Genomic DNA, 26,738 nt, shown 5'->3' with positions numbered 1-26,738 from the left:
TCATTAAGGATATGTCGTATTATTCATCAGATCAGAAGAATCCCATTGTCCCCAAAAAAAGAAATTAGTCAAGCCGTAAAACGTAATATCGACACCAGAATTAAAAATCGAAGGGAAAAGAAAATAAAGAGAGGAAACAAGAAATGTAATAGAAAGAAAATCCATCTATCACGGTCCGATTCCACTATCTCGCAGAATATCCATAAAGTTCAGAAACAAGGTAGGGGAAGCCCGTTCCAACCGGAGAAAACGAAATCACAAGAGAAGAAAGAGGCACGGATAATGATAGAGAAATAAAGATCTTGGAATAAAGGGGAGCGGGAAGGAGCGAAGAAAATACAGAAAGGTTCTCAGTAAAGAGGTCTCCCCTCGTCCCATCTACGATGTAGATTGACGTGGCCATCCATCTGATGAGGGCTGTGCGCAGAAGGAGAGGTTGACAAATGCTGCAGCGCCGAGGACCCTTCATCTCCCCGAACACTGCCGATGCCTCCGATCCATTCCCATACACGGGCAACGTCACCGCCACGACCCTCTCGCACTGCAGCTCGAATGTTCGCATTTCCCTCGACCACGTTGCGAACCCGTCGCCAAAGCTCCTCGCGCCGACTGCCCCGCAGTTCAGACCGAAGCACATCATCGCGCAGTTGTCCGATAGGAATGTACGGTTCATGGGCTTTGCCACGAGCATGTAAAGCGGCCTGTGTCGCCAGGCGATCGAGCGTAGTGGCTACTAGTTCGGGAACTCGAGCCATATCAGACTGATGAGCAAGGACTCTTGAGCGAGCATATATCATGGCACACGCGCAGATAATTAGAACTGAAAGAGGGAGTCGATACGCGAGGAGAGAGAGTCTGATGTAGCGGCGGAAGGCGCACGTAAGGGGGAGCCGGCTGACTGATGTCGAGGTGAGGGTGAGGACAGAAGATGATCTGTAATAGTAGTGTCGCCTCTGTTAGTTCCGGTATACACGTCAGAACCATAATCCTTTGACACTAGCATGGAAGCTCGTCTAGTGTGGGGGAAAGAAAATGACAGAGGGGGAAACAGAGTAACTTACGACTTAGTTTGGCTAATGACCTCGTCCCTGTCGATGATTTCACCCAACGCACCCTTCCATAAATCGTCGAACTCGGTATCACTCATTCCCTTCCGACGCTTCCTCCCTACCTCATGCTTCAGTTCCAATTCACTGATCGCTGGTCCTTCTACTTCTTCACCATCATGTGCGAGCTCTCCGCACTCCCACTTGGCCCGTCGGTCACGCAGCTCCTCCACGGCTTTATCAGCAACAGCTTTGACGCGTCGAGCCTTCTCACTGTCTGGCTCACAAGTCGGAGGAAGTGGGACCAAGCCTCCTAGCGATAAAGGATGTGCCTTGAGAAGGAAGTCATGTTCGCAGAGTGCTTCGAAGTTAGGATAGCAGAATGCGTGCGGAGGGCATGGTTCACATTGTGGCTCTAGGACATTCGCCCATTCAGGGATTCGGGTCTCCGCCAATGACCAAGTGGGCTTTCCAATGCCGCAAAACCCAATTTCGATCTTCTCCTTTCGCCACCAAGCGCCAAAACCAGTGAAAAGCAGGAATATAATCACCCAAGGGGCCGCGCGACTCGCAGGACCTTGCTTTCGTTGCGGGCGGGTAGTAGGAGGGTACCACATGTCCGCCTGTTCCCTTTCTAATGCTAATTGTTCGTCGGGTGTAAACTCTTCTCCAGCACTGAGCTCACTCTCATCTTCATTCGAGACAGGTTCAAGCTCCTTATGGGGCGACCCCAGCTTCGAGGCTGGAAATTGGAAGGAAGACCGCCTAGATACTATAGCATCGTCTTCCTGCTTGAGATACGCGTCAGCTGTTCTGGCTCGCAAACCTTGGTTCAAGGCGGGGCTTTCAGCTGGGAGCATTGAACCACTCTTTCGCTTCCTATCGGACCGGGGAGCTGGAGAACTTCCACTTTGGAATGGATTGTCATAAGTAAACACGCTCTCTTCTTTAGGCTCGTCTTTAATCAACGGCGCAAAAGTTTCCGGTTCAGTCGAAGGTGTCATTTGGCTTCTCCGTAGCTTTCTAGCAGCCGACTTTCGAGGAGTAACGGTATCTGCGGCGACTGGTGTTGTGGGGGTATCGTGGCGATACTCAAGTTCAGATGGGCGAATGCGTTTCGACTCTGATCTCGGTGCTGTTCGTCTAGTAGCCGTCGACGGCGTAGTAGGAATATTTCTATCATCAACGTCGGCGGTCGAGGCCCGTGTGCTCATCCTCGATCGTCCTCGCCTTCCCCCAGTTGCGGTAGAGACGGTCGAAGGTGTTGGTGGGGGAGGCATGGAATCTCTGTTTTCGTCCTCACGTCGATCATTGAAATCACTGACTACTGACGTCGCGCGACTTCCCATATCTGTAATTCCGTCGCTGGTACGTCTCACTCGCTCTCGTTCCCGAAGTAATCTCCTCGCCTGGGGTATAACCTCATCTTCCAGGATCCGAATAAGCTGTGCCTTCTTCGCGGAAGCCGGGTATGGAATATCATGACTGACGAGAATGGACCGGAGGCGTGGTACCGTAAGAGAATTGAGGTCAAAGTCAGGGGAGAGATAATCCATATCATCCGCCATGGTGAGAAGCGGTTGTCGCGATAATCACCACAGCAAATTTAATCGGTAAAGGAGCGAATGTAGATGATGACGCTCATTCAAAATTTTTGGGCAAAGAGTATCGCTGTTTGCAATTCGTCAAATGACAAATGGCACACGTTGAGAGTTGTGGTATCCAGGGCAACAAAGCGGGGCCGAACGCGAAGTGACCGAGCTAGTAGTAGCCACGTAAGTAGTAGGGAGTAACTCACGATTTGACTCGAAAGAGTCGAATCTATCCTTCAGAGTCAGAGCAAGTCGTTGAGGCTCCTTGTAATTGGCACACAAATGGAATTGAGGAGAGAGAAAAGAATCCGCGATGGCGGGCGGGTTGACCAGAGACCCAATCAGAACAACAATCAAAAGCAAAGACGCCCGTGACTCCTGTTGGTGCCTTAAGGCAGCAACCACTGTTTTGTGATCTCTGGATCTGTACCCCTTACGTAGTAAGATATCTAAACCAACGAGGTAGTATTGTGCAAATTTCTTCATGGTAAGTGTAACGCATAAATGTTCATAATTACCATGGGGCTAGGGATTGAAATAGATATAATCTTAAGTGGCGTCAAGGCAACCAGGCGATATTTGTAGGACGGCAAAATGCCAGAGAGCATTAGATAGGAACATCTAAAAGAGCCCCTGATGGGTGTTATATGGCTTGATAGGAACACGTAAAGAAGGAAGCAGTATCATCAGTTCAACCTAAGAGTGCAGATGTAATCAGATGTGAAACCAGTTCATTATCATGTCTGTACTGACAGATCAACTACAATCGAAAGTAAATTGGGATACAGGAAAAGCAATGGCCACCTTAGCTCCTGTCAATGCTTCTGAACGCTGACTATCCAACCAACCCATGAGGCACCGCTCAGCAGTAGATAAAGAGGCAGAAACGAGAAAAGGTGAGATTAGGTAGGGTAGGTAAAAAAGAAAAAGAGATACGTAAAGAAATGCGAGGTGTGAGTACAAAAGCAATTAGCTGTTCACGTCATCAGCAGGGATGCTCATCTGAAGAAAGGACGACGATACAGAGCTAGTGCTGTCCTTGAGAGATGCCAAGTCTGTCCCCGTGTAAGTTGGACTCCTGCCAGTGATGCCAGCAGCACTGACAGCATTTTGCTCCTTAAGAGCCCTGTATTCTGCAAGTTGGGTCTGCAATTCTTGCAACACTTCCCCGATTGGCACGGCATGATCGTTGAGTCGGTCATGGGGTCTGAATGGCCGTAGCATGTTCCGAATCGCAAGGGTATTGACGGTCACTTCAATACGAGTCACTTGTTGTTCAACCAAGCTGACCACAGTCGAGTCAGCAAGCTCCCCTCCGTGGTTTTTAACAACATTGAAAAGCGCCACGTTCGGCTCCTTCAGCCATGCTTCGCCCGGGTACTCCAGCGCACCACAGAGTCTCTCCAGGCGGAGAGTAATTTCCCAGAGGCGCCAGATAAGGTCCGTTTGGATTTCTAGCTGGGAGTGCTTGCTGATAGTTGTTGGGACGTTCTTGTCACTTGCCGCATCCTTTTCCATAATACTTAATCGTCCCGACAGAGTATGAGGGTAAATGAGGTAAAGGGGCTCGGGATTCTCAAGACCCTTCAATTTCCGTTCTCCTTGGTCTTTGATTACGAAACCGAGACTATTAAGTTGTTGGAGTTCGCGACGAATGTTGTACCCCAGATTATCCACCGCATACCCTTCTTCTGAACCAGTCGAAGCCGCACGTTCGCTATCCGCAAACACTTCTAGGTTACGTTGGATATCGCTCATGAAATCCGAGGACACAAAAACCTGCCCGCCATCCGCAACAGCAGAGATACGAGAGGCACGGTTCACCATTGGCCCAAAATAGTCCATGCGGCCAGTCACAGGATCCTTTTCACAGACAGGCTCGCCCCAGTGTATACCCATGCGGACAGAAAGTCCCCGGAAGATAACGTTGTTGTCCATATCATACTGAACTTGACACTGGGATTGTTCAAGAATCTCCGTCGGCCATTCTGCTTCAAGGAGCTGCATTTGGCAATTGAAGCACCAGAGCAAAGCGGCCGTGGTTGTGGAGAAGGCAACCATAAAAGCATCTCCTTCGGTCTTGACTTCATATCCGCCAACGATACCTAGCTGTCGACGAAGGATGTCATTGTGGATTTGTATCGCAGAGCGCATTGCATCGGGGCAAGTCTCCCAAAGGCTGGTTGACTTCTTGATATCCGTAAAGATAATAGCTAATTCTCCTACAGGAGCATCCACATAGTCGAAACGAGCTAGTCTGGAGTCTCCAGGCATATCACGCGGTTTCTTGGTGCGCTTTGTGCTAGGAATGATCTGTTCATCAGGCGTACCCAGAGAGAGACTTGTGCCTCTCAGCTTGCTTTGTCTGTCACGTTTCTTTAGATCGCCAACGCCAAGGATCATAACCATGAGTTTGTTGTTGGCTCCGAACGAGATAGCCAGATCCCTTATCTTCTGAGCTGCGATCATTAGGTCTCTCCTCTCAGCCCTTGCTACGTCAACAACTAGGTCCGGCGTTACGAAATCCCAGAGTTCTCTCGATGCCAAAATGATCATCTCGTCCTGCTCGGTTAGGTTAACATGAAGAGTATGAGGAGCCGCAATAACGGCGGGCATCAAATGAAAATGACCAAAGGATCTCGACACGGGAAGGACATCGTTGAGTTTCCCATTGCGAGAGACATAACCTCCAGCAGCCCGGATTCTTGCCCTTTCTTGGGGCTCAGCGGGGTCGTGGACTCGGGTCAGTTGTCTCAGGGAGCCATCAGATTTAACAAGAATTGCTTGGGCATCTCCTACATTAGCGACATACAGATCCATATTATGGAGGTACAACACAGTTGCGACTCCGCCACATACAATGTCGTCTTTGGTAAGCCGCAAGCCCTTTTGGTCCGGTGCGTCATCGTGGTATCGCCGGACATCTTGATCATTTATATTTTTGTAGCAAGCCCCTGCCATGTTCTTGTTCAAGGCCAAGAATGCCCGCCGCAGTGCATCCAACGGCGTCTCCTGTACATTTCGTCGCAGTCTGCGTAGTTCGGTAGAGAAAGTACGGAGGAAATTTTCATGTAGAAACTTAGCGATCCTAGAACCTCCGGTAGACTGACTTTGTCCATCGAACATCCCCACAACCGTCTCCACATTGTCTGGCTTCAGACGTGGCACAATCATATCAATGATAGAAAGGTGTTCACTTTTGCCGAGGAAATCGGCCATACCGTAAGCAAGAAAGCCAGCTAATGATGCGGATGTCCTCACACGGCGATCTTCATGTTCTTCGGGAATAGTCGGAGTTGTAAGAGTAACATCCATCAAACCCAGTACCCGCAGGTAAGTAAGGGAATTGAAATCGGTCAAGTCAGTTCCATTGTTCACCGGCGGCCCCACCAACGAATTAACGTGCGGTTTGATCTCCAGGCGCTTGTTTCCGGAGAAGTTCAGGTACTTCAGATTTCGGTTCCAGTTCCAATTCCAGTCATAGGGCCAATTAGATATGTTGTACTTCAAAGAGTTGCTCCCAACATCCAGAATGGAAAGTCTACTGACTTTGCATAGTTCTGCTGGTAAAACTTGGAACCGGTTTGCATTGATATTAAGGACTCTGAGATTGCTACCTTCTTCAAGGTCGTCGGATGGAAGTGAGGTTAGCTCATTACCCGAGAGGTACAACTCGGTCAGGTGTTGCCAACGTCTCAGAAGACCCTGAGGCAGCTCGGTTAACTCGTTGTAAGAAAGGTTCACAACACGCAGCTCTGTGAGCAACGATAGCTCTCGAAAAATGTCATCCTCCAGCCGATTATCGGCTAGGAATAGATTCTTCAGAGATCCGCTAAACGTAGTTGTCGCGAGCTGTGAGAAGCTCGAGTCCTTCCTGGAGGATGGACTTCCTTCATTCAGCGACCTTGACGCTGTGGACACCTTCCTACCGCTTTGACCTAGGGAAGATGCGACTGAAGGCTTTCGGTAACCCCCGGCACCGTTTGGTGAGCCCCCAGTGCTGAGGACGCTGCCAGATGCTTGACTAGGACGACGGCCTTCTTCCTCTTCAACTGGGCCTAACTCTTCATAGCTGGTTGTTGACGCTCCTGGAGTGCCAACTACCGGCTCACCAGGGATTTGAGGCATCGGAGAACCATGCTTCGGAAAACTGTCTAATACATTCGATGACACATTAAGAGTTTCTAATTTGGTGCAATTCCAAAGCTCTGGGGGCAACCGACTCAGATTACACTCCCTGAGGTTAAGGTACCTCAGATCTGATAAGCACCCAAAGGTTGCAGGAAGCGCATCGAGCGGGTTCTTTATCATACTGAAGTGCTCGAGCCTCCGGAGCTTGCCGATGTGGGACGACATAGACACAAAATGATTCTTGTCCAGTATAAGTTTGGTCAAATTTGGCACTTTCTCAAACAGGGAATCCCGAAGCTGGACCAGCTTTGCAGAAGCTATGTTGAGTGAAGTGAGGGTGGGCATAGGGGCGTCAATGTCGAACTGTGTCATTGGACAATGGTCCAGTTGCAAAATCCGCAGTCTCGGAAATGACCCTCTGAATTTTGAAATCGCATTGTGGCCAATCAGCAACTGTTCCAAACGCGGTAACTGGGATAGGTTGTCAATATTGGTGATTTCATTAAACCTCGCATCGATCTCCTTCAAGTTGACGAGATCGTTGAAAGATTTGTCCAAGGGGCCTCTCAAAACGTTATTCGTCATCCAGATTCGCTCAATGGTCGTCATTTTCCCAATACAAGGCATCTCGGCTATATTGTTGAAGCTGACATCGAGGTCCACTAAGCTCTTGAGATTGCAAAGGAACTCGGGTAGGATCCGGAAGTTATTTGAGGATATGTTTAAACTTCTCAAGTACGCAAAGTTTCCGAAGTAGCTTGGAAGCGCTGTAAGCTTGTTGTTTGCTAATTTTATACTGACAAGACCTTGAAGCCTATCAAGGCCAGCATGATCGAGCTGTTCCAAGTAGTTGTTCGAGACATCAAGGTAAGTCAACCGACTCGCAAGACTGAAACTAGCAGGCAAACGGAGGGCTTCATTCCCTATAAACTTGAGTTCGCGCAGGTTGATACAACCTTGGATAAAGTCTTTTGGGACATCCAAAGCCAGGTTTCTTGACAGGTTTAGTGAAATGATTTCAGAAGCTTTGCTGTAGAGAGTGATGGGGATGGTGACAAGACTCCGGCCTTGGAGATCCACATTGCTAAACTTTTGATAGCGGTTGAAGCCTGGCTCGCCCTGGAGACTACTCAGGCCGCTTAGCTTTGTTGGAAGAAACGTAAAGCGCAACACATAGCTATGGTCCTCACGGCCCATTTCCTCGAGCCTATCTTTCGCAGTATACCCAATTTGTTCAAGCATTTGCTTTTGCATGAGAATTGGCTTTTCTGTCGGATCAAGCTGCCTAGATAGATCATTCTTTCGCATTACGATCTCATAATTGTTGAGATGCTCTGTAAGGAACGATTTCCGACCAAGTATGACCAGGATATCGGCGACAGTGGCATTTAGGCCGGTCGATAGAGTGGCAAAAGTAGAGTCAATACGGAAGACTCGAATGAAATAGGGAGCGCCGTCTGGTTCAGGCACAGTACGAGCAGCTTCTGTATCTCCGCTTGGAAGCACAGCAGTATTCTCATCACCATGTCTCCTAACGTGCCAACTCTCTGGAGCATCCCAGTGGCCAGTAGACAGTCCATCGCGCTTCCTCCATTCCTCATTTTCCTTCGAATTCCCGTCGACTAGCTGATTACTGTCAACTGTTGGCTGCGGGGATCGTTTCCTGACAATACCCTCCATGTGTGAAAGGTCAGTATCAAGCTCATACATGCCTTCTTGCTCTTCTGATGATTTGGCATCTCTTATGGGCGTATCGGTGCCCAAGACTCGACGACCTCGTAGTTTGGCGGAGCCGATAGCCAGGCCTCTGCCGTCTTTTTTCCGGTCCGATTCATCCCCAGTTCTAGGGGTAGTTGCACCTTCAAGGCTTCCCTGTCGCCCTCTCCTAGCAGGGGAGGCGTCTCGTCGCGCGAGTTTTGAGGAACTTTTAGTGGCTTCTTGTGCTCCCTTAGCCCCAGGAAAGTGTTTCAAAGGACCATGACCCTTCGGTCGACGGATTTTATCTAATATCGATCGCTTATTCGGCACTTGGGCCCCGGGAGAGCTTTGACCTTGTTCCCGAGAGTGAGCACTCTGAATACTCGGTGTAGGACTAGTCGAGCGAACAAGAGTAGACGTTGAGTTCATTGCTGAGTTGTTGAGACTACCTTCCCTGGAGGGTCGCAGACCGAGAGTAAGATCATCACGCCCCGTTGCTGGGCGGGCTGGATACCCCGCCAGATCGCCGGCAACAGTTGGTTTTTCTTCTTTACTGCGAGAATGACGGTGACCACTAAATTGTCGTCGGCTTTGGTCTCTTTGCGCACATCTAGCGATCTGGGCGGCAGCCCGGCGGCCATCGGCTCCTATAGGAGCTTCATGTACAGGGGCTTCGCCATATTGCGGGATGTCCTACCGATGAGAGGATTAACATTCGCCAAAATTAGACTGACGACGGCAGAAAGGGAAAAGGTGATATGTGAGGGGGGCACCCTATAAGCGCGATAGTCAAAATCTTACATTAAAGCTTTGGAATACCCAAGGAGTGATTTCACTAGAAGGAAGAGGGGTCCGAGGTCTAGGGCGTTGTGGTGAAGATTCGCCAGGGAGCCTTGGCGGTGGACTTCGTGCACCATCCGAGTTTGCCCTCTCACGAAATTTGCGCTGCTCGTTCAGCGCTGATCTTATCGAAGGAGGCTGAACGCCGTTATCGGACTCCAGTTTTGGATCGCCAGATACGTATTCATCGCCAAAGAATCCTTGCAGTTTTTTCCGAAACCGACCGCCTGTACTAGACTTGGAACCTTGGCTGCTAACAGTCGTGGCGCTAGCAACAGATGGCCGTCGATGATCCCCATTATAATCTAAATCTACAGGTTCACTCGCGTAGGTGCGTCCTGTCCCAGGGCGAAAGGTAGCCGATGCTGGCGATGCTTCGTGCTCCGAATAATCCTGGAAAAATGTACCATGGCCATCTCCTGGTAACATCTTGGGGGAAGAAGAAAATGATGCATTCGGGTCTTGTTGAAAATAATCCAATTCACTGGGGTTCGGATATGATAGTCGGGGGCTCGAACTGGAGGTCGGCGGAGGGCCAGGATCATCCGGTCCTATAGTAGCCGAAGATTTCCGGTGACCTGTGAATCCTGAATCCTTGCGTTTATCTGTCGGGGATACGTCTGGAGAAGGCCAGGTGAATGTTGACGTGGACAAGTCATTTGGAGCTCCCAAACTGGGCGGCTGCTTTCGACCCTGCGAATTAGGCCTGGCTAGGATTAGCACTTCTGTTAACCGGAAATTCACCACTCTGATCACCGGATGCTGTTGATAAGTGTATATATGAATCATAAACACAGTCAAAAGACATTGAGCAGATTTCAGAGTGGAGGGGTAGGGACCAAAACATGAAAACAATGACTATGCAAGGCACCTTGGCCTGATTACAAGGGTTGAAGGAGAGAATGAAAAGCTTGACTCTCCGTAAAATGACAGACAGAAGTAATATTCCACCAGGGGTCGGTATAATGAAGTTTGGGGTATCCACCGTTCAACCACGTAGAGCATCTGTTCAGGACCACGGGCAAATGTGGAATAAAAAGCAAACCATCGGTAAGGGATAGTACTCGATACAAGATCTGAGTGAGGTGAACCAACAAGACATTCTTACCTATCCATTTTCGCGAACCCAGTGAACGGGGAAATAAGACGACCATTCAACATAGCATGATTTCGCTGGTAGCGGTTGGTTTGATTGTCTTTAACTGTCTCCTGGGATAGCCAACTATTTCCTCCAGAGCTCTCTGAGCTACGCCTGCCTTCCGGCAGCTCGCCACCCTGGAAAGCCATGTTTCAATATATCCTAAATATTCCGTAGCCGTTGACAAAAAAGCGGCCGGTCGGCGCAGTTATCGCAATGTTAGGCGAGGAGGAACAACATCAATACTCTTCGCCACAAGGGTATCAGCAATGATAGGAGAGGAAAGATCGTAAAATGCCGTGCGATAAAGCGCGTGTCAGTCCGATAGAGGAGGGTGGGCTGGCGATGAGTATGGAATATGGTGAGCTTGTGTGCGGGTAGAAGCTATATAAATTGTATTGAGGCGAAGTGACGTCCACACATATACAAAATGAAGCAAGGATCTCGTGAGGAGAGAGGGAGAGATAGAGAGAGAGAGAGAGAGAGAGAGAGAGAAATATCACTATATCACTGAAAAGGGCGACTGTCGTTGCACGGGGTTTTAGCGTCGGGCACGGCGGGTGCTTCATGCTCTGGGGGGCGAGCGGTACTGGTCAAGAATCGCCATCGCACATTCTGGGAGAGAAGCCCAAAAAAGCATGATACGAGATGCGGGCAGAGGTATTAAAAGACACTATCCGGCATGGATGAGGTCCGGCAGTAGAAAGAGTGGTTGGGATTTAGCAGGTTGGCGATGGAAGATAGTGGTGGGAGCGATGGTGGCCGGAGTAGTGGTAATGGGTAATGGGCGTGGTGGTGACTGCGCTACGTCGTTGAGGCTCTGGCCACAAGAAGGCGCTAAACCGGAGAGAGTGAACTGCTACAAGTTACCTAAGACTAGTACTAACAACCTCCCACCTTACCTCTTTCTGACACCACAACCCCGTCAATTACTTACTCATTGTAGAACTAATGCTACTCAGGGCTTTCAACAAAAAATATGTAATTTTTATAGTATTCTTTTAGCCTTCTTACTCGCCATTTCTATAGTATTGTGTCGGGGAGCATGACGTATATCTTGCTTTCTATCTATATTTACAAGATTACCCAATTGATCTTGTTTGTAAGTTAGATCAAGATAGTGATAGGAAGATATTTAAGTTCAGTCAGCCCACTGGCCATTTGTGATTGATGTATGGTCCGTGAGAATGTCTGTGCTGACCCTGACGATTAGATTGGAGATCTGGAGTGTATGTATGTATGTATGTATTATGTATGTATTATGTATGTATTATGTATGTATGCATGTATGAAATATGTACTGTATGAAGTATGTAGGTTTGGAGGTGATGACCTGTACTCTGTACCAGTCATTACAAAATGATGACTTCAATCTCTATCCCAGCTAATGTATAATCTTATTTGGAATCAAATCTATGGTGATTCTGCACCTGAGTGCAACAGTCCTTGTCTTCCTTACTAAAGTTCAATAGTAGCAGCTAATGCCTTGTCGGATCATTGGTAGTGACGTTACTGAAACCCATACATAGATGTACGGTATCGGGTACATCCGTCATTACAACTGACTGACTTCTGTCTCACTTCCAACAGCTTCAATCACGGTTCTTGTGTTCATTCCAACCAATCCAGCATCCCCCTCTCACGCATACCCACAAGGTCGCCGATGTGATGGGTAAATAACCTCGACTACAGTACTAATTTATATGGACACTCGGGGATTGATTCATTGGATGGACCAAATTACAGTGATTCGATTATGTATGTCGGTAATATATGTTGGTCTGTTCTTTTTTTCATCCCTCATTATTCTCTTTCTCTCAGATCCCTCCCGCTCTCCCTTTTCTTTCGTTGTTACTTTATTTTTCCTCTTCTCAGACTTTGACTGTGTTAGCTCTGTGAAATCAAGGAGTATAAGTACTGTACCTACTGACACTTGAGGCCCCCGCACACATTCGGCGGCAAAGTAGCCACATGACCAACCAACCGTATCGGAAATTAAAGGGACTGTCTATCTCCTCAAAAACCTCGTGTTTAAATTTCCAAATATGTAGGACTCGGAGATCCAAAGCGGAGGCTGCCTTTTTGCCTAATCTACAGTGACGCGTCTTTTCCCTCAAAACATCCAGCGCACATCTCAATACCAGCGGAAGTCATCTTATGCTTAGTTGTAGTATTTTATTTTAGATTCTATGGCAATGGCCTATAGAGGCAGTCCGCCGCTTAACTAGGTGTCACTACATGCATCTCGATCAGAGACAAATCCAGCCTCATCGGAGCCAGTGATGTGGAACTTGTGACGCATGTCAGTGTTTGAATCAACGTCAACATCAGAAATGAACCCCTAATAGAGAGAAAGGAGAAAAAAAAAGAGATATTCTGTAGATAGAGCTATTTTCATTCCAAATGCTCTCATCTCCAAAATCTCGATTGTAAAAGTATCATTGGACAATGATCACGTGAGTTACTGGATCGACAGGACTTCTTTCGGCGGGTACACACACCATGGCTGAATCGGGCAAGTTGAACCTTGATCTGTTGACTCCTACTGTGTGCTCCTCCAGTTTAAGACAGGGCCATGTATATGACTACTGGTTTTATTGATGCTACAGGGGCCTTCTTGAAAGGTGTGGCGAATTTTCACCTTGGTTCTAGAGACCTTGCGGCGGAGTCCATCTGTAGATATATGTATCTGCACTCGTAATCATTTTTATGTACCGCTCTCTGTATACAATGACGATCTTTACAATAATCCTATTTCGAGATCAGGTCTTCTCCAATAACCCCATGATAGAAATTTTCTAAAGGCCATTTTTCAGTGAACACCTCCCGGCATTACGCGTATTTCTTTTCGGGAGAGTAACGATAAATGATTTGCAGCCTCCAAGGCAAACATTGGCCCTGGCTAACTGATGTCTAAGGGTTAGTTTTCATATTAAGAAGCGCTGAAATATCATTATTGTGCTCTCTCCTTCTGTATCTAAAAGGACTTGTGTCGGAATCAAGATATATATGAGAAGATCTAGAACTCAAGAACTGTGTCCGAGGCTCTCTTTAGTATTATAGATTTTGGGATCCTATGCGAGCGTGTAGGCATCAAACAGGACTCTGTTGTCGTAAAGTTGCTACTATTTGAGATCAAGAACTGCCTTCGGGAAAAGAGGGCCAGTGAGCAATCCTACATACTATCATCACCACTGATCCTGCCTCCTATCCATATGAGACAAGAAGATTTATGTTCAAATGTCCATTAGAGCCTTCGGGAGTCCAAGTGCATTCAGAACATGATCCACCTTTCTAAAGTTCTAAGGCATACTCATAGAGAAATGCTCAGATTTTTACTTCCCTTTTGTGTCAAAACAGACCATAATTTAACTACGAAATAGGTCAACAGCAGGCTCCGGTAGTATGCTAATCTTGGTGTTCCTTGTGCCCTGTCGAAGACCACAATGGAGTGCATATTGGCGAAGCAGTAGCAAAGTACGCTGGCCCAGATTTCACTATCTAGTTATTCAAACTTTCAATGATCCTGTTTGTCCCATTGAATTCTCATCATGCCTCCCTTATTTGTTCGTATTTGTTACGTACTATCGTGGCTGTAGTCGGGTTATATACAAATTACCGTCCTTCCTCCAGGATTAACCCCAGGTATGTCGGAGCGGCAAGGCCTGTTGGTTATTATGATTCCAGGTCTGCTTGATATATAGAATACAGAGTACTTTATTTCTATGAGAACTGATGCGACATGAGTTTACTAGAGCCTTTGTACTGGTATTTGTACAGTAGGGCTGATGTTGTGCGAAGTCGGATTGTCCACGCAGTAGAAAGAATGGGTAGAGTAGAATTTCATTGAAGGTCGAGGGACAGGGAATAAATAAACATGAAATACTTGTTCAAACCGAAGGGTCAGCTGAAATGTTTAGTGCAATGCTACAGAGAACTGCATATAAATGCTTTGATTTACTGGCTTCGTTGTTGCCATGGAGATACACCGAATGGACTGTGCGAGGTTGAAAAAGAAATGAAAATTGTGCCAGTTAACCAAAAGAGGGAGGAAACTAGGCAAATCAGGAACACATTTTTCCTTTCTTTCTGAAGGTTTGATATAATAATAGTACCATCGCATTCATAGAGAGTCCCGCGGTCTAGCCAAGGATTGACGGAGTACATGCAAAGTTGAAAAGAGAGTGGTTGGGGGTGGAGTCGGACGGGCGGTGATGAAACCTATGATTTCATGATTCCATGATTTTGTCTACTTGGTGGCAAAAAGGATTATATTATGCAAGTTATTATGAGGGAGATTGAGGCAATTGTACAAGAGCTGTCGCCTGTATAGTAGCACATGACATGACATGAATAGTACTGCACACTAATCGGGTGGAATGTAAATAGCACGATTGAGTTGCTGCACTGGCATGTACATACAGTTAGCCTATCATAGTTAGTGATTTGCAACGTCAGTCGGGCTCAGACAGACACCCAGAACAGTACTACTAAGGTAATTATTCACTGCTTATAGGAGCGGACACCACTCTGCTCTTAGAGTTAAAACAAACATTCATTGTTCAGGTACCGATATTGTAACTTTCGATTGATCCACACCGCGGGATCTCCCAGTTGTCCCTTCGAACAGAGCTGTTGGGCCAGCAACCAATCATGGGTGCCCCGCCACAGATGCAGTGGCACAGCTTTAACTCGGGTAGCCAATGAGAGGTCTTAAGTCAGGGCCACGATGTCAGGTTCCCACCCGTGACCATCACGCTAACGGCCCAATCGGGCAAGATAATCAATTTGCCCGAGGAAGATTATGTAGAGCTAAAGCACAGGAAAAGTGAGGAGGCTGGGCGACTAGTAGTGCTGAAGACCATCGCACTTTTTCTTCCACATAAAATGGACCTTTGTTTACTTATACTATTACGATTCGGTCCCAGTAATGGCTGCCTTGACAATATCCTGACTTGCACCTTCCTATAACTGAGTAATTCTGCACGTGCGCTTGTAGGCACTGCTGCCACTAACTAGCACTAGCAGTGCTACACCAGCAGGTACTTCTTACTCAAACGTTGGACTTCTGGTTAGAGAGCACTCTCACTCTCTCTGGGATTTGCGGAAATCCACTCTTCTGCTTCCTCTATACCTTAACTCCTAGATCTTCACTTCTTACTACCCGCAAGACAGTCTTCCTCCTTCCACGTTTGAAACGTGCGTGTTCAGCATCCTTTCCTATTGTTTGTTTCATTTCTACTACACATCATGAAGTTGCCCATAATTAGTGCGGCGATTCTCCTCTGCTTTACTCCAAGACCCGTGCTAGCTCAGACATTTTCAGACTGCAACCCATTGGGCAAAAGTGCGTTTTCTGTCTTAATGGTCCTGATACTTTACCGAGACTAACGACATACTAGCATGTCCTCCAAAGCCCGCCCTGGGCACGTCAGGTACTTGGGACTTCACCTCAGGTAGTTCCACCGATTTCGCGGAGGTCGGAAGTCCAACGTTTGGCAGCGATGGTGTCGAGTTCACAGTGGCTAAACAAGGGGATGCCCCATTAATACAATCTGGCTGGTACATCATGTTCGGGCATGTCGAATTCGTGATAAAGGCTGCCCCAGGCACGGGGATTGTCAGTAGTGCCGTTCTTCAGTCAGATGACTTGGATGAAATTGACTGGGAGTGGCTTGGGGGCAATAATGTTTACGTCCAAAGTAACTACTTCGGAAAGGGAATTACCGATAGCTTCAATCGTGGTGCTACCCATGATAACGTGGGAAACCATGACAATTTCCACACCTACACTATCGATTGGACTAGTCAACAGATTGTCTGGCAGATTGATGGTAAGACCGTTCGCGTGCTGACTCCGGAGACGGCGGCAACCAACCAATATCCTCAAACCCCGATGATGGTCAAAGTTGGAGTTTGGGCTGGTGGTGATCCCAATAACCCACAGGGTACTATCGGTGAGTATTCGCTTGATACACCATTGTATGTCCTACAATATTGTCTTCTAAGCTAACCGACTTGAAGACTGGGCTGGCGGAAAAACTGATTACGATGCCGGCCCCTACACGATGTACTTGAAGTCGCTCAAGGTGACCGACTATTCAACCGGCACCGAATACTCATATGGTGACCAGAGTGGGTCGTGGCAGTCAATCAAGTCTCAGGGTGGAAAAATCAATGGTAATATCGCCGCTGAGTCTATCTCTTCTGTGGAGTCTGCTCCGGCTATCACCTCAACCGTTGCTAGCATCCCTATCCCTTGGAGTGGAACACACCGCCAAACATCGAGCTTTGTGACACCGAGTGTGTGGCCTTGGGTTCCCAGAGCGACGACCGCATCTCCAGGGGACTCGAGGGGCCCGGGTCCTCTGCCGAGTGGCTGGACATTTTCTGGCTCCCGGCAAGTCCAGCCGCCGAGCGCGGCTTCAATGAGTGAGCATCGCCCGAGCCCCTTTGCATCTGGGAACGACCACTAAATTTATGTGATATAAAAACAGTCTTGTCACCCATCTACATCTGTGTCATCGCGTTCCTCGCGGGTTTCAGTTTCCCGCTCTGGCACTAGAAGCACGACATGGACTCTCCCCCATTTCGACGGGCGTTTTGACCAGCTTGCCAAAGCAAACGCAGTTGGTTACCTCTCCAGCCCAATCGACCATTACCTCTATTTACTCAACTATCCTTTTAATGCGTACAACCACCACTGCCACGGCTGCAGACGTCACATCAACACAGCCGACTATCTCTCCAACGCAATCGCTTCGCACTTCAGCATTGATCATTTCCTCCAAACGACTTTTACTGGCCCTCCATTTGCTACAACTAATGTGAGCGGCCCTAGCTACGCCAGAAACAACTCCGCATCGACGACTATAGCTCCTAATATAGAGGCTGCTAATCCTATGTTCGACGCCCCTATGTCTATAGTCGCTCCTTAGCCGTGACGAGTAGTGCGACGGAGATGTTTTAAACAGCCGGGATGAATTAGATGGGGCTCCTTACTAAGTGCACTCATGATGGGTATGGGATATGAGGTCACGACTGTCACGACCAAGGTTCGCCACATGTACATACACTGCACCTTTACGTTCTCGCAGGTGTCTTTGTTAGCACGATTATAATGACCATTAGCTATGTATTATACGGAATTGGAGTTGGTATTAATTGCTTCCCAAAGTCAATGCAATAAAAATCCACCAACCACTGTGAATTCACTTGCCCGGGAGGAGCTGAAGGTAACTTAGGCAGTAAGGAAGTATAGACTACATGGCTGACGAGTATTGATCACGGCCAGCCGGTGTGGCGCGCACTTAATTCTCATCAACGGTCAGCACTAAATTAGTCCTAACTTTAAAAATACTGTAAACCATAAACCACTCTATCAAGAAGCCAAGAATGAAACGGTAGTATCCATTCAGTAAGGACGACAGGTCATAAGACCCTCTCCCTCGTGGTAATAAATAATACAGCTCAATATGAAGACACATTCCATCCGCGGGACAACAATCCTTACTAAACTTAAAAGAAAAGGAAAAGAAAAAGTAATGTAGATCTCCATTGATATTTATCCGGCCTCAGGTGAATAAGAGAACTATCCGTACTGTCATTGGTAACCACTATCTGCACTAACTACTTGTATACGCTTTACAACTCGGCTTTATTAACTCAAATTCATCTTGTATTGACGTCTTGTTTAGCGATGGCATATGTGGGGAGATTTGACGCGGTCTTGGTCAGGGCGGTCAGCAAAGTCTTCACATCTTGCGAGTATATTTGTCGGCTTAGTTGGCTATACATGATCTCCTGAGTTGTGTTGTTTCTGACGTAGTGGAAAGAGTCTCCGTAGGCCTATGTAGGGTGTATTGACGGGGCTGTCGTCGCCGGTGTAGAGGAACATGTCATAGATCCAACCGCCGAAGGTACATCCGAGGAAGGGGGCGATGATGGGGACCTGGCCATTATTTTATCGGTTAGTGATTTCCCTTCAGAGGCAATGGATCCTGAGATAATAGGGTGTGAGAGGGGATATACCCAAAAGTAATAATTGCCAGCAGTCCACACTTGTGGACCGTATCCGATCATATAAGTTACTAAACGGGGGCCGAAGTCTCGGGCGAGGTTTATCGCGTAGCCCGTCTCCCATCCGAGGCAAGCGCCGATGCCAAAGATGACGAAGAACAGGGCGAGAGGTGTCAGGGGCCCGGCACCAAGATTGCCGTTGTCTTTCAAGGCGAAGATCATGAACATTAGGATGGAACTGGCGATGAACTCGGAGAAGAATTGGCCCGTCCTGGTCATGAACTCGGCTGGGTAGGTGCAGAAGATGCCAGCTGTCGCGGTCTTCGAGTAGCCTGGGACGGTTCGGATGTCAGATCCACCTTCGTAGATATCTATGGCCGATCTGTAGTTGCCATAGACGATGGCTGCGCCACACATGCCCCCGAGTACTTGGGCAATTGCGTAGATGGGGAACTTGCGCCAAGGGAACTTGCGTAGGATGCAGCTGGCAAGGGTCACGGCGGGATTGATGTGGGATCCTGATATTCCGCTTGCGTAGACACCGAGCATGACTCCAAGGCTAGAGGTTGAATGGAGATGAGTCAGTTGGTTAAGGTATACAAGATGGGTTCATGGATGGCCTGAGCTTACCCCCAGCCCCATGAGATAGACTGGTAATCTCCTTTCTCGCCATGGCTCAGAGTTACCTGGGCGACGACTCCATCTCCAAAGAGAACTAGTATCATCGTGCCGAAGAACTCGGAAGAGGCTTCGCGGATGTACCCCCTCACTCTGCCCCATAGAAGTTGAGGATGAAGAGCCTCCCTCTCATCTGAACTAACGCTAACACCAAGCGGAGAAGAAACAGACTTATCAGTTGAGTGGACGGTAACATGCGTACCCTCCTGGTGGTCACTATGTTCAACGATCTGCTTCATGGCTACAGTAAGAGATAAAAGATGTCTGGTTATAAGGATGACGTCGGATTTCTACAGGAGGCGTGAATTTGCCTTCGAGTACTGGGGGTGATATTATACCCTTAATGAATGGGCCGTGAATAACTCCGACCATGTCCTCAACTCTGATATTATGATCAAGGAGCTTGATCCCTGCCGTATTCCTCTATAGACATGTATGAACATAACGCCGCATAGCCACGGCTACACTATCGTCCGTAGCCAGAGCGGTATGGGATAGGCTGATCCAGCCAGCTTGAGATGAAAAACTTAACCGGTTGAGGTGTAGCCTTGGGAAGGTCAAAGCATGAGATGCATGCTCGATTCCCGAAAAAGGGATACGAAAAGCGAGGCAATAGATTGTTGAGGAGTCTTGTCAGCTGGAAGAGGATACAATTTCCTCTGGAAACGCCGTGTACATACGGAGTATCTGTTCAACATTCCCAACTTGCCTAATCGCACTCTTCAGAGGCACACCATTTGGAGGGTGCGTAACAGACCTCACCAATGACAAGAAGTCTAGATTTGGCCTCAAGTCATGCTCTGAGACTGTTTACCGAATGGTATTGCAGAGAAAAAGCCTAATAGATTTGTGTTACCCCGTCATCATGCTTGGGTGGTAGCTAGAGAGCAAGGATTAGGCGTTGTAGCTCCTCTCACACCGCTGGTGGCACGGGGAGGGGCTCCAGATTGGCTTCGGCTTTATTGATAGTTCTGTCTTGATGCAATGCACGTAGTCTGGATTGTTTCGGGTGGTACCAGATGGGTTAATTGGTTCCTGCTGCTGTTGGTTAGAACTGGGTGATTGTTTCCCTTATAAAGGAAAAGGATGCAATTTTCTGGTGAACAGTGCGGCTCTGTGAGGCCGATGAAGAGGTCGACTGTCACATATGCGACTTGCTCCACAACGTTCTGGAATGTCTCCAGGTTCTGGGAGATATCGATCGGACGTACAGTAGTCATGGTTGAGAAAAGCCCGCAATTCGTTGGGGGGAGGGAATTATTTTGTGGGGGTGGATCACTTGGGACTCCACAAGCGACGATCGCGAAGTTTGCAGGAGAAAAGCTGCACCTGCAAGGTGTCATACCACCCAGGGAAGTGATTGACAAAATCTCAATATTAAAAGATTCATGAAAGCGTGGGATTCAATTTGTTGATTTTCTCGGATCGGAATTATCTCCCTTGCGGTTTGGACCAAAAGAGAAGGAGGCAAGTCAGGTGCCCTCCGTTTCTTTTTTTTGAGGGGATTTTTTTTCTCTTACACTAACAGATATCTCAGCATATGCGACTCGCTGGAAAAGGTATGGAATGCCCCCTATCCTAATCCATGCTCAGTGCTCAAGTTGAGAATCCAACTTTCTCATCATCCCTACTTTATGACCTCAGCGAATGAGTGACATTGTTGCTACCTTTCGCCTGAGCGTCGGTTCGGCTCAGCCACCCATACATACGCTACTTATCTTGTCGCTTTCCATCCTGATGCTCATTAGTCGCCCCCGGATCTTAAGTCGCGTTCCCCGCAGTTCGGTCACTATGTAACGGAAAAATCAAACCGAAGGAATTATCCCGGTCATCGGTTATCTGGAATCGTATAAGTAATATGACAGGTTACTCTCCGCGGTCGATGCTTCTGCTCCTGCTTCAGAGGGCTCGCGGATTTACTCGTCTTTCCACCTATCCTGGTCGCTTTCGTTGTCAATCAATTGGAAGGGCTGCCCGAGATTGTTACACAGCTCAAGCATCCTGTTGGTCGCGAGGCGCTCGAGCTATGCAGCCGTCAGAGATCTTTGTAGGCTCGATTGACCAGGGTACAACTAGTACCAGGTTCTTGATTTTCAATCGTGAAGGGGAGCCTGTGGCATCGCATCAGGTCGAGTTTCCACAGATTTATCCCAATCCAGGGTAAGTACTTTAGTCCTTTTTTCTCTTTATTTCTTTGCCCCCTCTTCCCTCTCTAAATGTCGACTTCATGGAATTAACCCATTATTCAGATGGCATGAGCATAATCCAATTGATCTTGTCTCTTCCGTTGAAACATGCGTTGAGGAAGCTGTCAAACAATTCGAGTCTCGTGGATATTCCCGCAATGATATCAAAGCCGTTGGAATTACCAACCAGAGAGAAACCACTGTGGTGTGGGATTATGAAACCGGCGAGCCATTGTGCAATGCTATCGTATGGACGGACACTAGATCGCAGTCCATTGTCGACGAGTTGAAGGAGAAGCCGGGGGCATCCAGATTACAACGTATCTGTGGCCTTCCCTTGTCAACTTACTCATCCTCCTCTAAGCTGCTATGGATGCTTGCAAATGTTCCCCGTGTCAAAGACGCTTACGAACGAGGTACCCTGGCGTTTGGAACAGTTGACACATGGCTCGTGTATCGTTTGAATGGTGGCCACCAAGCAAATGTGTTTGTGTCTGATCCTACAAATGCGTCGCGGACCATGTTCATGAACCTGGAGACCCTCGAGTATGACAACTCACTTTTGGACTTCTTCGGTATCCGCGGAAGGATCCATCTGCCAAAGATCGTCCCATCCTCGGACACAAAAGCTTATGGAGCTTTCTCATATGGAATTCTTGCGGGCGTTCCTATAATGGGCTGTCTCGGAGATCAGTCCTCTGCACTTGTGGGCCAGAAAGGGTTCTCACCAGGCATGGCGAAGAACACTTACGGTACGGGATGCTTCCTTCTTTACAATGTCGGCGAAAAACCAGTCATCTCCGAGCATGGCCTACTAGCCACTGTGGCGTATCACTTTGATGGAAAGCCAGTATACGCCCTAGAAGGGAGCATCGCTGTCGGTGGCTCGGGTGTCAGGTTCCTCCAGAACAACTTAGAATTTTTCAAGGAATCTAAAGAAGTCAACGATCTAGCTCTCACCGTGGAGGACAACGGAGGGTGTGTCTTCGTCACTGCGTTTAGCGGCCTCTTTGCACCTTATTGGATTGACGACGCCAAGGGAACCATCTGTAAGCAATAAACCCTCCATATGGTTCTGACCGGATTCTGACAGTTGTTAGTCGGAATTACGCAGTATACTCAAAAAGGCCACATTGCTAGGGCCACTCTCGAAGCGACCTGCTTTCAAACTAAGGCCATCCTAGATGCGATGGAAAAGGACAGTGGCCACGCGCTATCCGAGCTGGCAGTTGACGGAGGAATGAGTAATTCGGATCTTGCCATGCAGGTACGTTCATCGCTGCAATTCAATTTCAATAGCCCCCCTATTTGAACAAATCTCTTCTTGGGTCGTTGTCCTACCCTTGCTAACCTACCCCTCACAACTAGATCCAAGCGGACTTGATCTCCATTCCGGTCTATCGTCCTAAGATGCGCGAGACGACCGCCTTGGGTGCTGCAATTGCTGCCGGTCTGGCGGTTGGACTGTGGCGAAACTTTGCTGAGTTGCGTGATATCAACCGTGCGGGCGGAGCTGTTTTTGAGCCTAGGATCAGCCGCCAGCAAAGCGCCGAATCGTTTGCGCTCTGGGAAAAAGCAGTGAATATGAGCAAGGGATGGGTTGGGCACAAAGTACCGTCTTCTGTCCCAGAACCAAAGAAGGATGCTCCTGTTGCCGTTCAAAACAATAATACCACCCAGATGGTTCCAGCAAAGGTTAACGGAAGTCTCCTCCCGGCAAAGAGCCCCTTAATCAGTATCTGCAGTGATCTCGACGATGTTGATGAGGAATATCTATACCTGGAGCTCCGGAGGGTCGAGATCTTGCAGAAATTGAAGAAGCTTACCAAGCTCAAGGTAACCCTTTTGTCGACTTGAGCCCATCTGACCTGTTTATATCTTAATACATACTGTATCACTCACTTCATATGTACATTCCTAGGCCTTAGAGGTAGGCTTTTGTTAATAACAGCTTCATGATAAGAAATCCTAGATTTACTACCGTAATTTAACGAAACAAAATAGGCATGTGATTAACTAAATAGGGAGACAAACAGTGGAGCGAGTCCGACTGACTCATGCTTTCAAGATAATAACCCACCCTCTCGTACGAAAAGTCAATTCAACTCCGACCCAGGACTCAACGTAACCTCGAATCGAAGAACAGGGTCTTCCACTGCATCCTTCCCCCTAACAGGAAAAGCTCTGATCTCCCGGAAAGCCTGAAGGATCCTAACCACCGTATACCCCATCTCGATAACGTAATTCCCGACCGAGCGCCGCACCTCATAGGTATAAAATTCTGCCCGTGGCTGAACTATTAGGGCCAATATCAACAAAACAATCATATTTCTATATAAAATCGAATTAGGCTATTAATTAGGGCATTTTCTACGAGTATACCCTAGAATATGACAATCACTACAGCGCGGGGGCGCTCGTACGCGCGGCCTTATTGGAGATAGCTCCTGATCTGTAAGTATAGTATCTTGAGCTTCTTTAACCTCATTTTCATGCTGTATATATTCCCAAGCTTCCTGGACTGAGAAGCCTTCAGTATGGGTGATTTGGCGATTAGATCGCTTCTTTTTCTGCTATAGTTCATTGATTGTAGCCAGTAAATATTGGTTTTCTTAAGCTAAAAATACCCCGTTGTTGTATACCATTTTATATCCCTTAATTAACTGGTTCAAAGCAGACTTTGTAGGAGAAGAAGGGCTCTGTGTACAGTCCCTTAGTAACTTTTTAATTATAGTTGTCTGCTTCTGTAGCTGCTTGATATTATAGGGTGTTTTCGGTACTAAATTAGTTAATTGACTGCCTGATAGTGTAGGGATCTTAAGTCTTATAGTAAGGCGTCTGAGAATCTCTTCTGGGTTAAATAGAACTATACCAGTGTGGTTCCTAGTATGAGATAGGACCACCTTATATATATGCCACCTAACAGGTTGACTACTTGAAAAGTAGTCAATTGCTGAGCTTTTAGCCTAGTGGTTAGGTGGCTGGCTAATGGAATCACACCAGTAGCTTAAAAAGTACATAAAACATTTTCTATATAGATCAGATCTAGTAGCTACTTTGGCAGTAGCTGTAAGACCTATTATATAGCCAGTCTTGTCAAAGTTATAGATATCTACAGTAGCAATACTATACTACATTATAGTGATCTGAATGAGATTAAACCACTTTTTTAGAATCTTTAGATTTTTATATTTAGCACGCTGATAATTATATTGACAAGAATAAATAGCCTTTATCTTACTATGGTATTTAATAAAACTGCTGACCCAGTTTTGCCGATTGATTGAGATATATTAAAATCAGAGTCTGTAAGGCGAATGGCCATATTTTGGACCTGAGATAGCCGGGGAGCTGCTCCACATTGATTCATAGATAATATCTATTGTACAAGCGAATCCTCTTGTATTTCAGTCAATCTATAGCAATTTGCGCATTGTCCAGTGCGTGATAGAGTACCATTTAAACGACGACGTATTGTTCTATCAGAGACATTAAAGATGCGTGCAGCCTCACAAATTGACTTTATTTCTTGCTTTTTAATAGCGGAAACTACAAGCAAGATCCATCCCTCCTTCTTAGCTAAATTATTTGAACTTGTACGCGCTTTTGGTGGCATGGTGAGTGGTTGAACTGAGCGAGAGTTTCAGCCGCGCAAGAAACGTGAGGTGCGGCGCTCGGTTGGGAATTACGTTAAATATTAGCAAACTGCTGGCCAAGACAGATCCTCGGCCCGCCATTGAACGGGATAAACCGCTAAGGCTTAGGCTGCCAACCAGACAACCAGCATTCGGGATGAAACCTCTCCGGATCAAAGTAATTAGACGAGCCAGGAGGATCATAGTTTTCGGGGTTACGCCGCATGAGCATGGTTGAATACAAGATGCGGGTATCGGCGCGGATACCGATAGGGGAGGGCCCGTCTGGGCCGCCGCCACGGGGTAAGGTTGTATCACGGAGGGCCTGACAGACGTTGAAAGGGACGACCGGGCAGAGACGCGTGGTTTCGTTTAGGATGGCGTTGAGATATTTCATGTCCTTGAGGTCGTTGTAGGTGGGCTTTCGACCTTGGGTGCCGAGGCCCAGATGGGACTTGATCTCGCAGCGTAGTTTGGCTACCATGGCAGGGTTTCGGGAGAGTTCGAAGATGCAGAAGGAGAGCGTTCCGGCTGTTGTGTCCCGGCCTGCGAGAAGGATTGCGACGAGCTGGTCTCGTAGGACTTGGGAGTCTCGGGTGAAGCGGGCCAAGGAGTCGAGGAATGTGTCTTTCTTGGAGATTTTCTGGTCTAGCTCAGCGGTAGATAGGGAGAGGGCCCGGTCGATGTAGGGTTGGATGAAGTCATCCATGGTTTTGAGATTGCGACGGAACTCTTTCTGGGAGAGGATGAAGTTGAAGAGGCTGGATAGACCGGTTAGCCGATCTTCTAGGCGTGAAGAGCTCTCACTGATCATGGAAGATGGCACTTAGCCGAGTCGGAATATGTCAGCCTGGCGACGTTGTACGTAGCCAAATGCCTCGCTAGCAGAGTCGTCGGGTTTTGCAGACTGTCTGTGCCTTGGCCTAGGAGATAATCGGTAGCGGCATCCAGTGTGTAGCGGAAGAACAAAGGGCCAACATCCACAATCCGGCTTCCAGTCGGCGAGGTTCCCTCCGACAGCAGAGGGATAAGGTGTTGAACATGTTTTTTTCGAAGATCTCAGTGTCAACGATCCGCTCTCGAACAAACATCGGTCGGATCAGATGTCGCGAGCGAGACCACACACAATTCACCATCTGTGACAAAAATACTATCCCCCAGAAACTCTTTCCAGTCTCGATGAAAGGATCCACCTTTCCCATAGTCTGCAAACTGGCCCGCGAGGATCGCCTTAACGTTCTCAGGGTCTTTCGTGAAAATAAATCGGCTAGAGACACCTGCGCACAGCTCGGCGGTCTTGGGATTATCCGTTTAGGACGATCCCTTCGCTGTTGTGATTGCGGCATCCCAGAAGACAGGGTCTTGATGCTTCCTATTCGCAAGAAAAGATTTGTAGATAAAATCCATTGCTATATGGCCATATTAGTTGAATAAAGACATAGAAGAAGGTGATGGGACAGCTTGCCCTATGGAAGGCGAAATTTTATCTGGGGGCCCTGTTACCTAACCAGTTGACTTCTATTGATACCTACACTTTTCGTACTAGACAGAATAGAAGGAAGACGCCGAGAAAGTAGATAGATGCCTTCCCAGGTGTTGACTGGTTAATCAAGGCTTCAATCATGGCGAGTGTGCTGTTCTTTCAGGTTGAAGTTGAGATTTCAAGAACTATGTACAACACTTCACTCGGGGTTCCTTGTCAGTCGTTATAGAAGCTATAAAGCCTGGGGGATCATCGCAGCCTTTAATTGCATAAACCGCTATGCCATAAAGAA

The 26,738-nt window shown here is 47.6% G+C and overlaps 6 protein-coding genes across 6 annotated transcripts; 2 read left to right on the top strand and 4 right to left on the bottom strand.

The window, feature by feature from the left end:
* Positions 1 to 2,941, bottom strand: BDW43DRAFT_272103 (putative sister chromatid separation protein (Src1)). The gene is made up of 2 exons (XM_032041498.1): positions 1,062 to 2,941; positions 1 to 933 (listed from the first exon to the last, which is right to left on the bottom strand). The coding sequence occupies exons 1-2, from the start codon at positions 2,612 to 2,614 to the stop codon at positions 351 to 353; spliced, it is 2,136 nt and encodes a 711-aa protein (XP_031901821.1). The 5' UTR covers positions 2,615 to 2,941; the 3' UTR covers positions 1 to 350.
* A 246-nt stretch (positions 2,942 to 3,187) lies between these two features.
* Positions 3,188 to 11,209, bottom strand: acyA (adenylate cyclase acyA). The gene is made up of 3 exons (XM_032041497.1): positions 10,416 to 11,209; positions 9,269 to 10,013; positions 3,188 to 9,160 (listed from the first exon to the last, which is right to left on the bottom strand). Exons 1-3 carry the CDS (start codon positions 10,592 to 10,594, stop codon positions 3,608 to 3,610), a joined length of 6,477 nt encoding a protein of 2,158 aa, XP_031901820.1. The 5' UTR covers positions 10,595 to 11,209; the 3' UTR covers positions 3,188 to 3,607.
* Positions 11,210 to 15,556: 4,347 nt separating this feature from the next.
* BDW43DRAFT_48356 (cell wall glucanase) lies at positions 15,557 to 17,721 on the top strand. The gene is made up of 4 exons (XM_032050120.1): positions 15,557 to 15,792; positions 15,848 to 16,402; positions 16,470 to 16,877; positions 16,943 to 17,721. Exons 1-4 carry the CDS (start codon positions 15,696 to 15,698, stop codon positions 17,008 to 17,010), a joined length of 1,128 nt encoding a protein of 375 aa, XP_031901819.1. The 5' UTR covers positions 15,557 to 15,695; the 3' UTR covers positions 17,011 to 17,721.
* Positions 17,722 to 18,083: 362 nt separating this feature from the next.
* Positions 18,084 to 19,796, bottom strand: BDW43DRAFT_48430 (MIP/aquaporin family protein). Its single transcript, XM_032050121.1, has 3 exons — positions 19,095 to 19,796; positions 18,477 to 19,023; positions 18,084 to 18,396 (listed from the first exon to the last, which is right to left on the bottom strand). Exons 1-3 carry the CDS (start codon positions 19,379 to 19,381, stop codon positions 18,235 to 18,237), a joined length of 996 nt encoding a protein of 331 aa, XP_031901818.1. The 5' UTR covers positions 19,382 to 19,796; the 3' UTR covers positions 18,084 to 18,234.
* A 1,372-nt stretch (positions 19,797 to 21,168) lies between these two features.
* BDW43DRAFT_299306 (glycerol kinase) lies at positions 21,169 to 23,185 on the top strand (the record flags this gene model as incomplete). Its single annotated transcript, XM_032044702.1, has 4 exons — positions 21,169 to 21,302; positions 21,392 to 22,377; positions 22,429 to 22,595; positions 22,697 to 23,185. 4 exons carry the CDS (start codon positions 21,169 to 21,171, stop codon positions 23,183 to 23,185), a joined length of 1,776 nt encoding a protein of 591 aa, XP_031901817.1.
* A 239-nt stretch (positions 23,186 to 23,424) lies between these two features.
* On the bottom strand, positions 23,425 to 26,587 carry BDW43DRAFT_318620 (cytochrome P450; the record flags this gene model as incomplete). The annotated part of the gene is made up of 7 exons (XM_032048735.1): positions 23,425 to 23,559; positions 24,354 to 24,358; positions 25,102 to 25,724; positions 25,829 to 26,021; positions 26,088 to 26,230; positions 26,282 to 26,372; positions 26,512 to 26,587. The coding sequence occupies 7 exons, from the start codon at positions 26,585 to 26,587 to the stop codon at positions 23,425 to 23,427; spliced, it is 1,266 nt and encodes a 421-aa protein (XP_031901816.1).
* Between the last annotated feature and the right edge of the window lie 151 nt (positions 26,588 to 26,738).

The sequence above is a fragment of the Aspergillus alliaceus genome, assembly GCF_009176365.1.
Source record: "Aspergillus alliaceus strain CBS 536.65 unplaced genomic scaffold BDW43scaffold_14, whole genome shotgun sequence".
NCBI lineage: Eukaryota > Fungi > Ascomycota > Eurotiomycetes > Eurotiales > Aspergillaceae > Aspergillus > Aspergillus alliaceus.
Note: the sequence above shows the minus strand (reverse complement) of the source record. Positions and strands in the feature narration are given on the sequence as shown.

Bases quoted from the DNA above. Each gene is read 5' to 3' on its own strand.
- acyA (XM_032041497.1), bottom strand. From the start codon at position 10,594: ATGGCTTTCCAGGGTGGCGAGCTGCCGGAAGGCAGGCGTAGCTCAGAG. The intron at 10,014-10,415 runs GTAAGAATGTCT...AATCCTAGCCAG, and splicing joins GGGTTCGCGAAAATGGATAG to GCCTAATTCGCAGGGTCGAA. The intron at 9,161-9,268 runs GTAAGATTTTGA...TCTCATCGGTAG, and splicing joins GGGTATTCCAAAGCTTTAAT to GACATCCCGCAATATGGCGA.
- BDW43DRAFT_48430 (XM_032050121.1), bottom strand. From the start codon at position 19,381: ATGAAGCAGATCGTTGAACATAGTGACCACCAGGAGGGTACGCATGTT. The intron at 19,024-19,094 runs GTAAGCTCAGGC...TTCAACCTCTAG, and splicing joins TCTATCTCATGGGGCTGGGG to CCTTGGAGTCATGCTCGGTG. The intron at 18,397-18,476 runs GTATATCCCCTC...AATAATGGCCAG, and splicing joins CTGGCAATTATTACTTTTGG to GTCCCCATCATCGCCCCCTT.
- BDW43DRAFT_272103 (XM_032041498.1), bottom strand. From the start codon at position 2,614: ATGGCGGATGATATGGATTATCTCTCCCCTGACTTTGACCTCAATTCT. The intron at 934-1,061 runs GTAAGTTACTCT...CTACTATTACAG, and splicing joins GTCATTAGCCAAACTAAGTC to ATCATCTTCTGTCCTCACCC.
- BDW43DRAFT_48356 (XM_032050120.1), top strand. From the start codon at position 15,696: ATGAAGTTGCCCATAATTAGTGCGGCGATTCTCCTCTGCTTTACTCCA. The intron at 15,793-15,847 runs GTGCGTTTTCTG...ACGACATACTAG, and splicing joins CTGCAACCCATTGGGCAAAA to CATGTCCTCCAAAGCCCGCC. The intron at 16,878-16,942 runs GTGAGCATCGCC...ATATAAAAACAG, and splicing joins GCCGAGCGCGGCTTCAATGA to TCTTGTCACCCATCTACATC.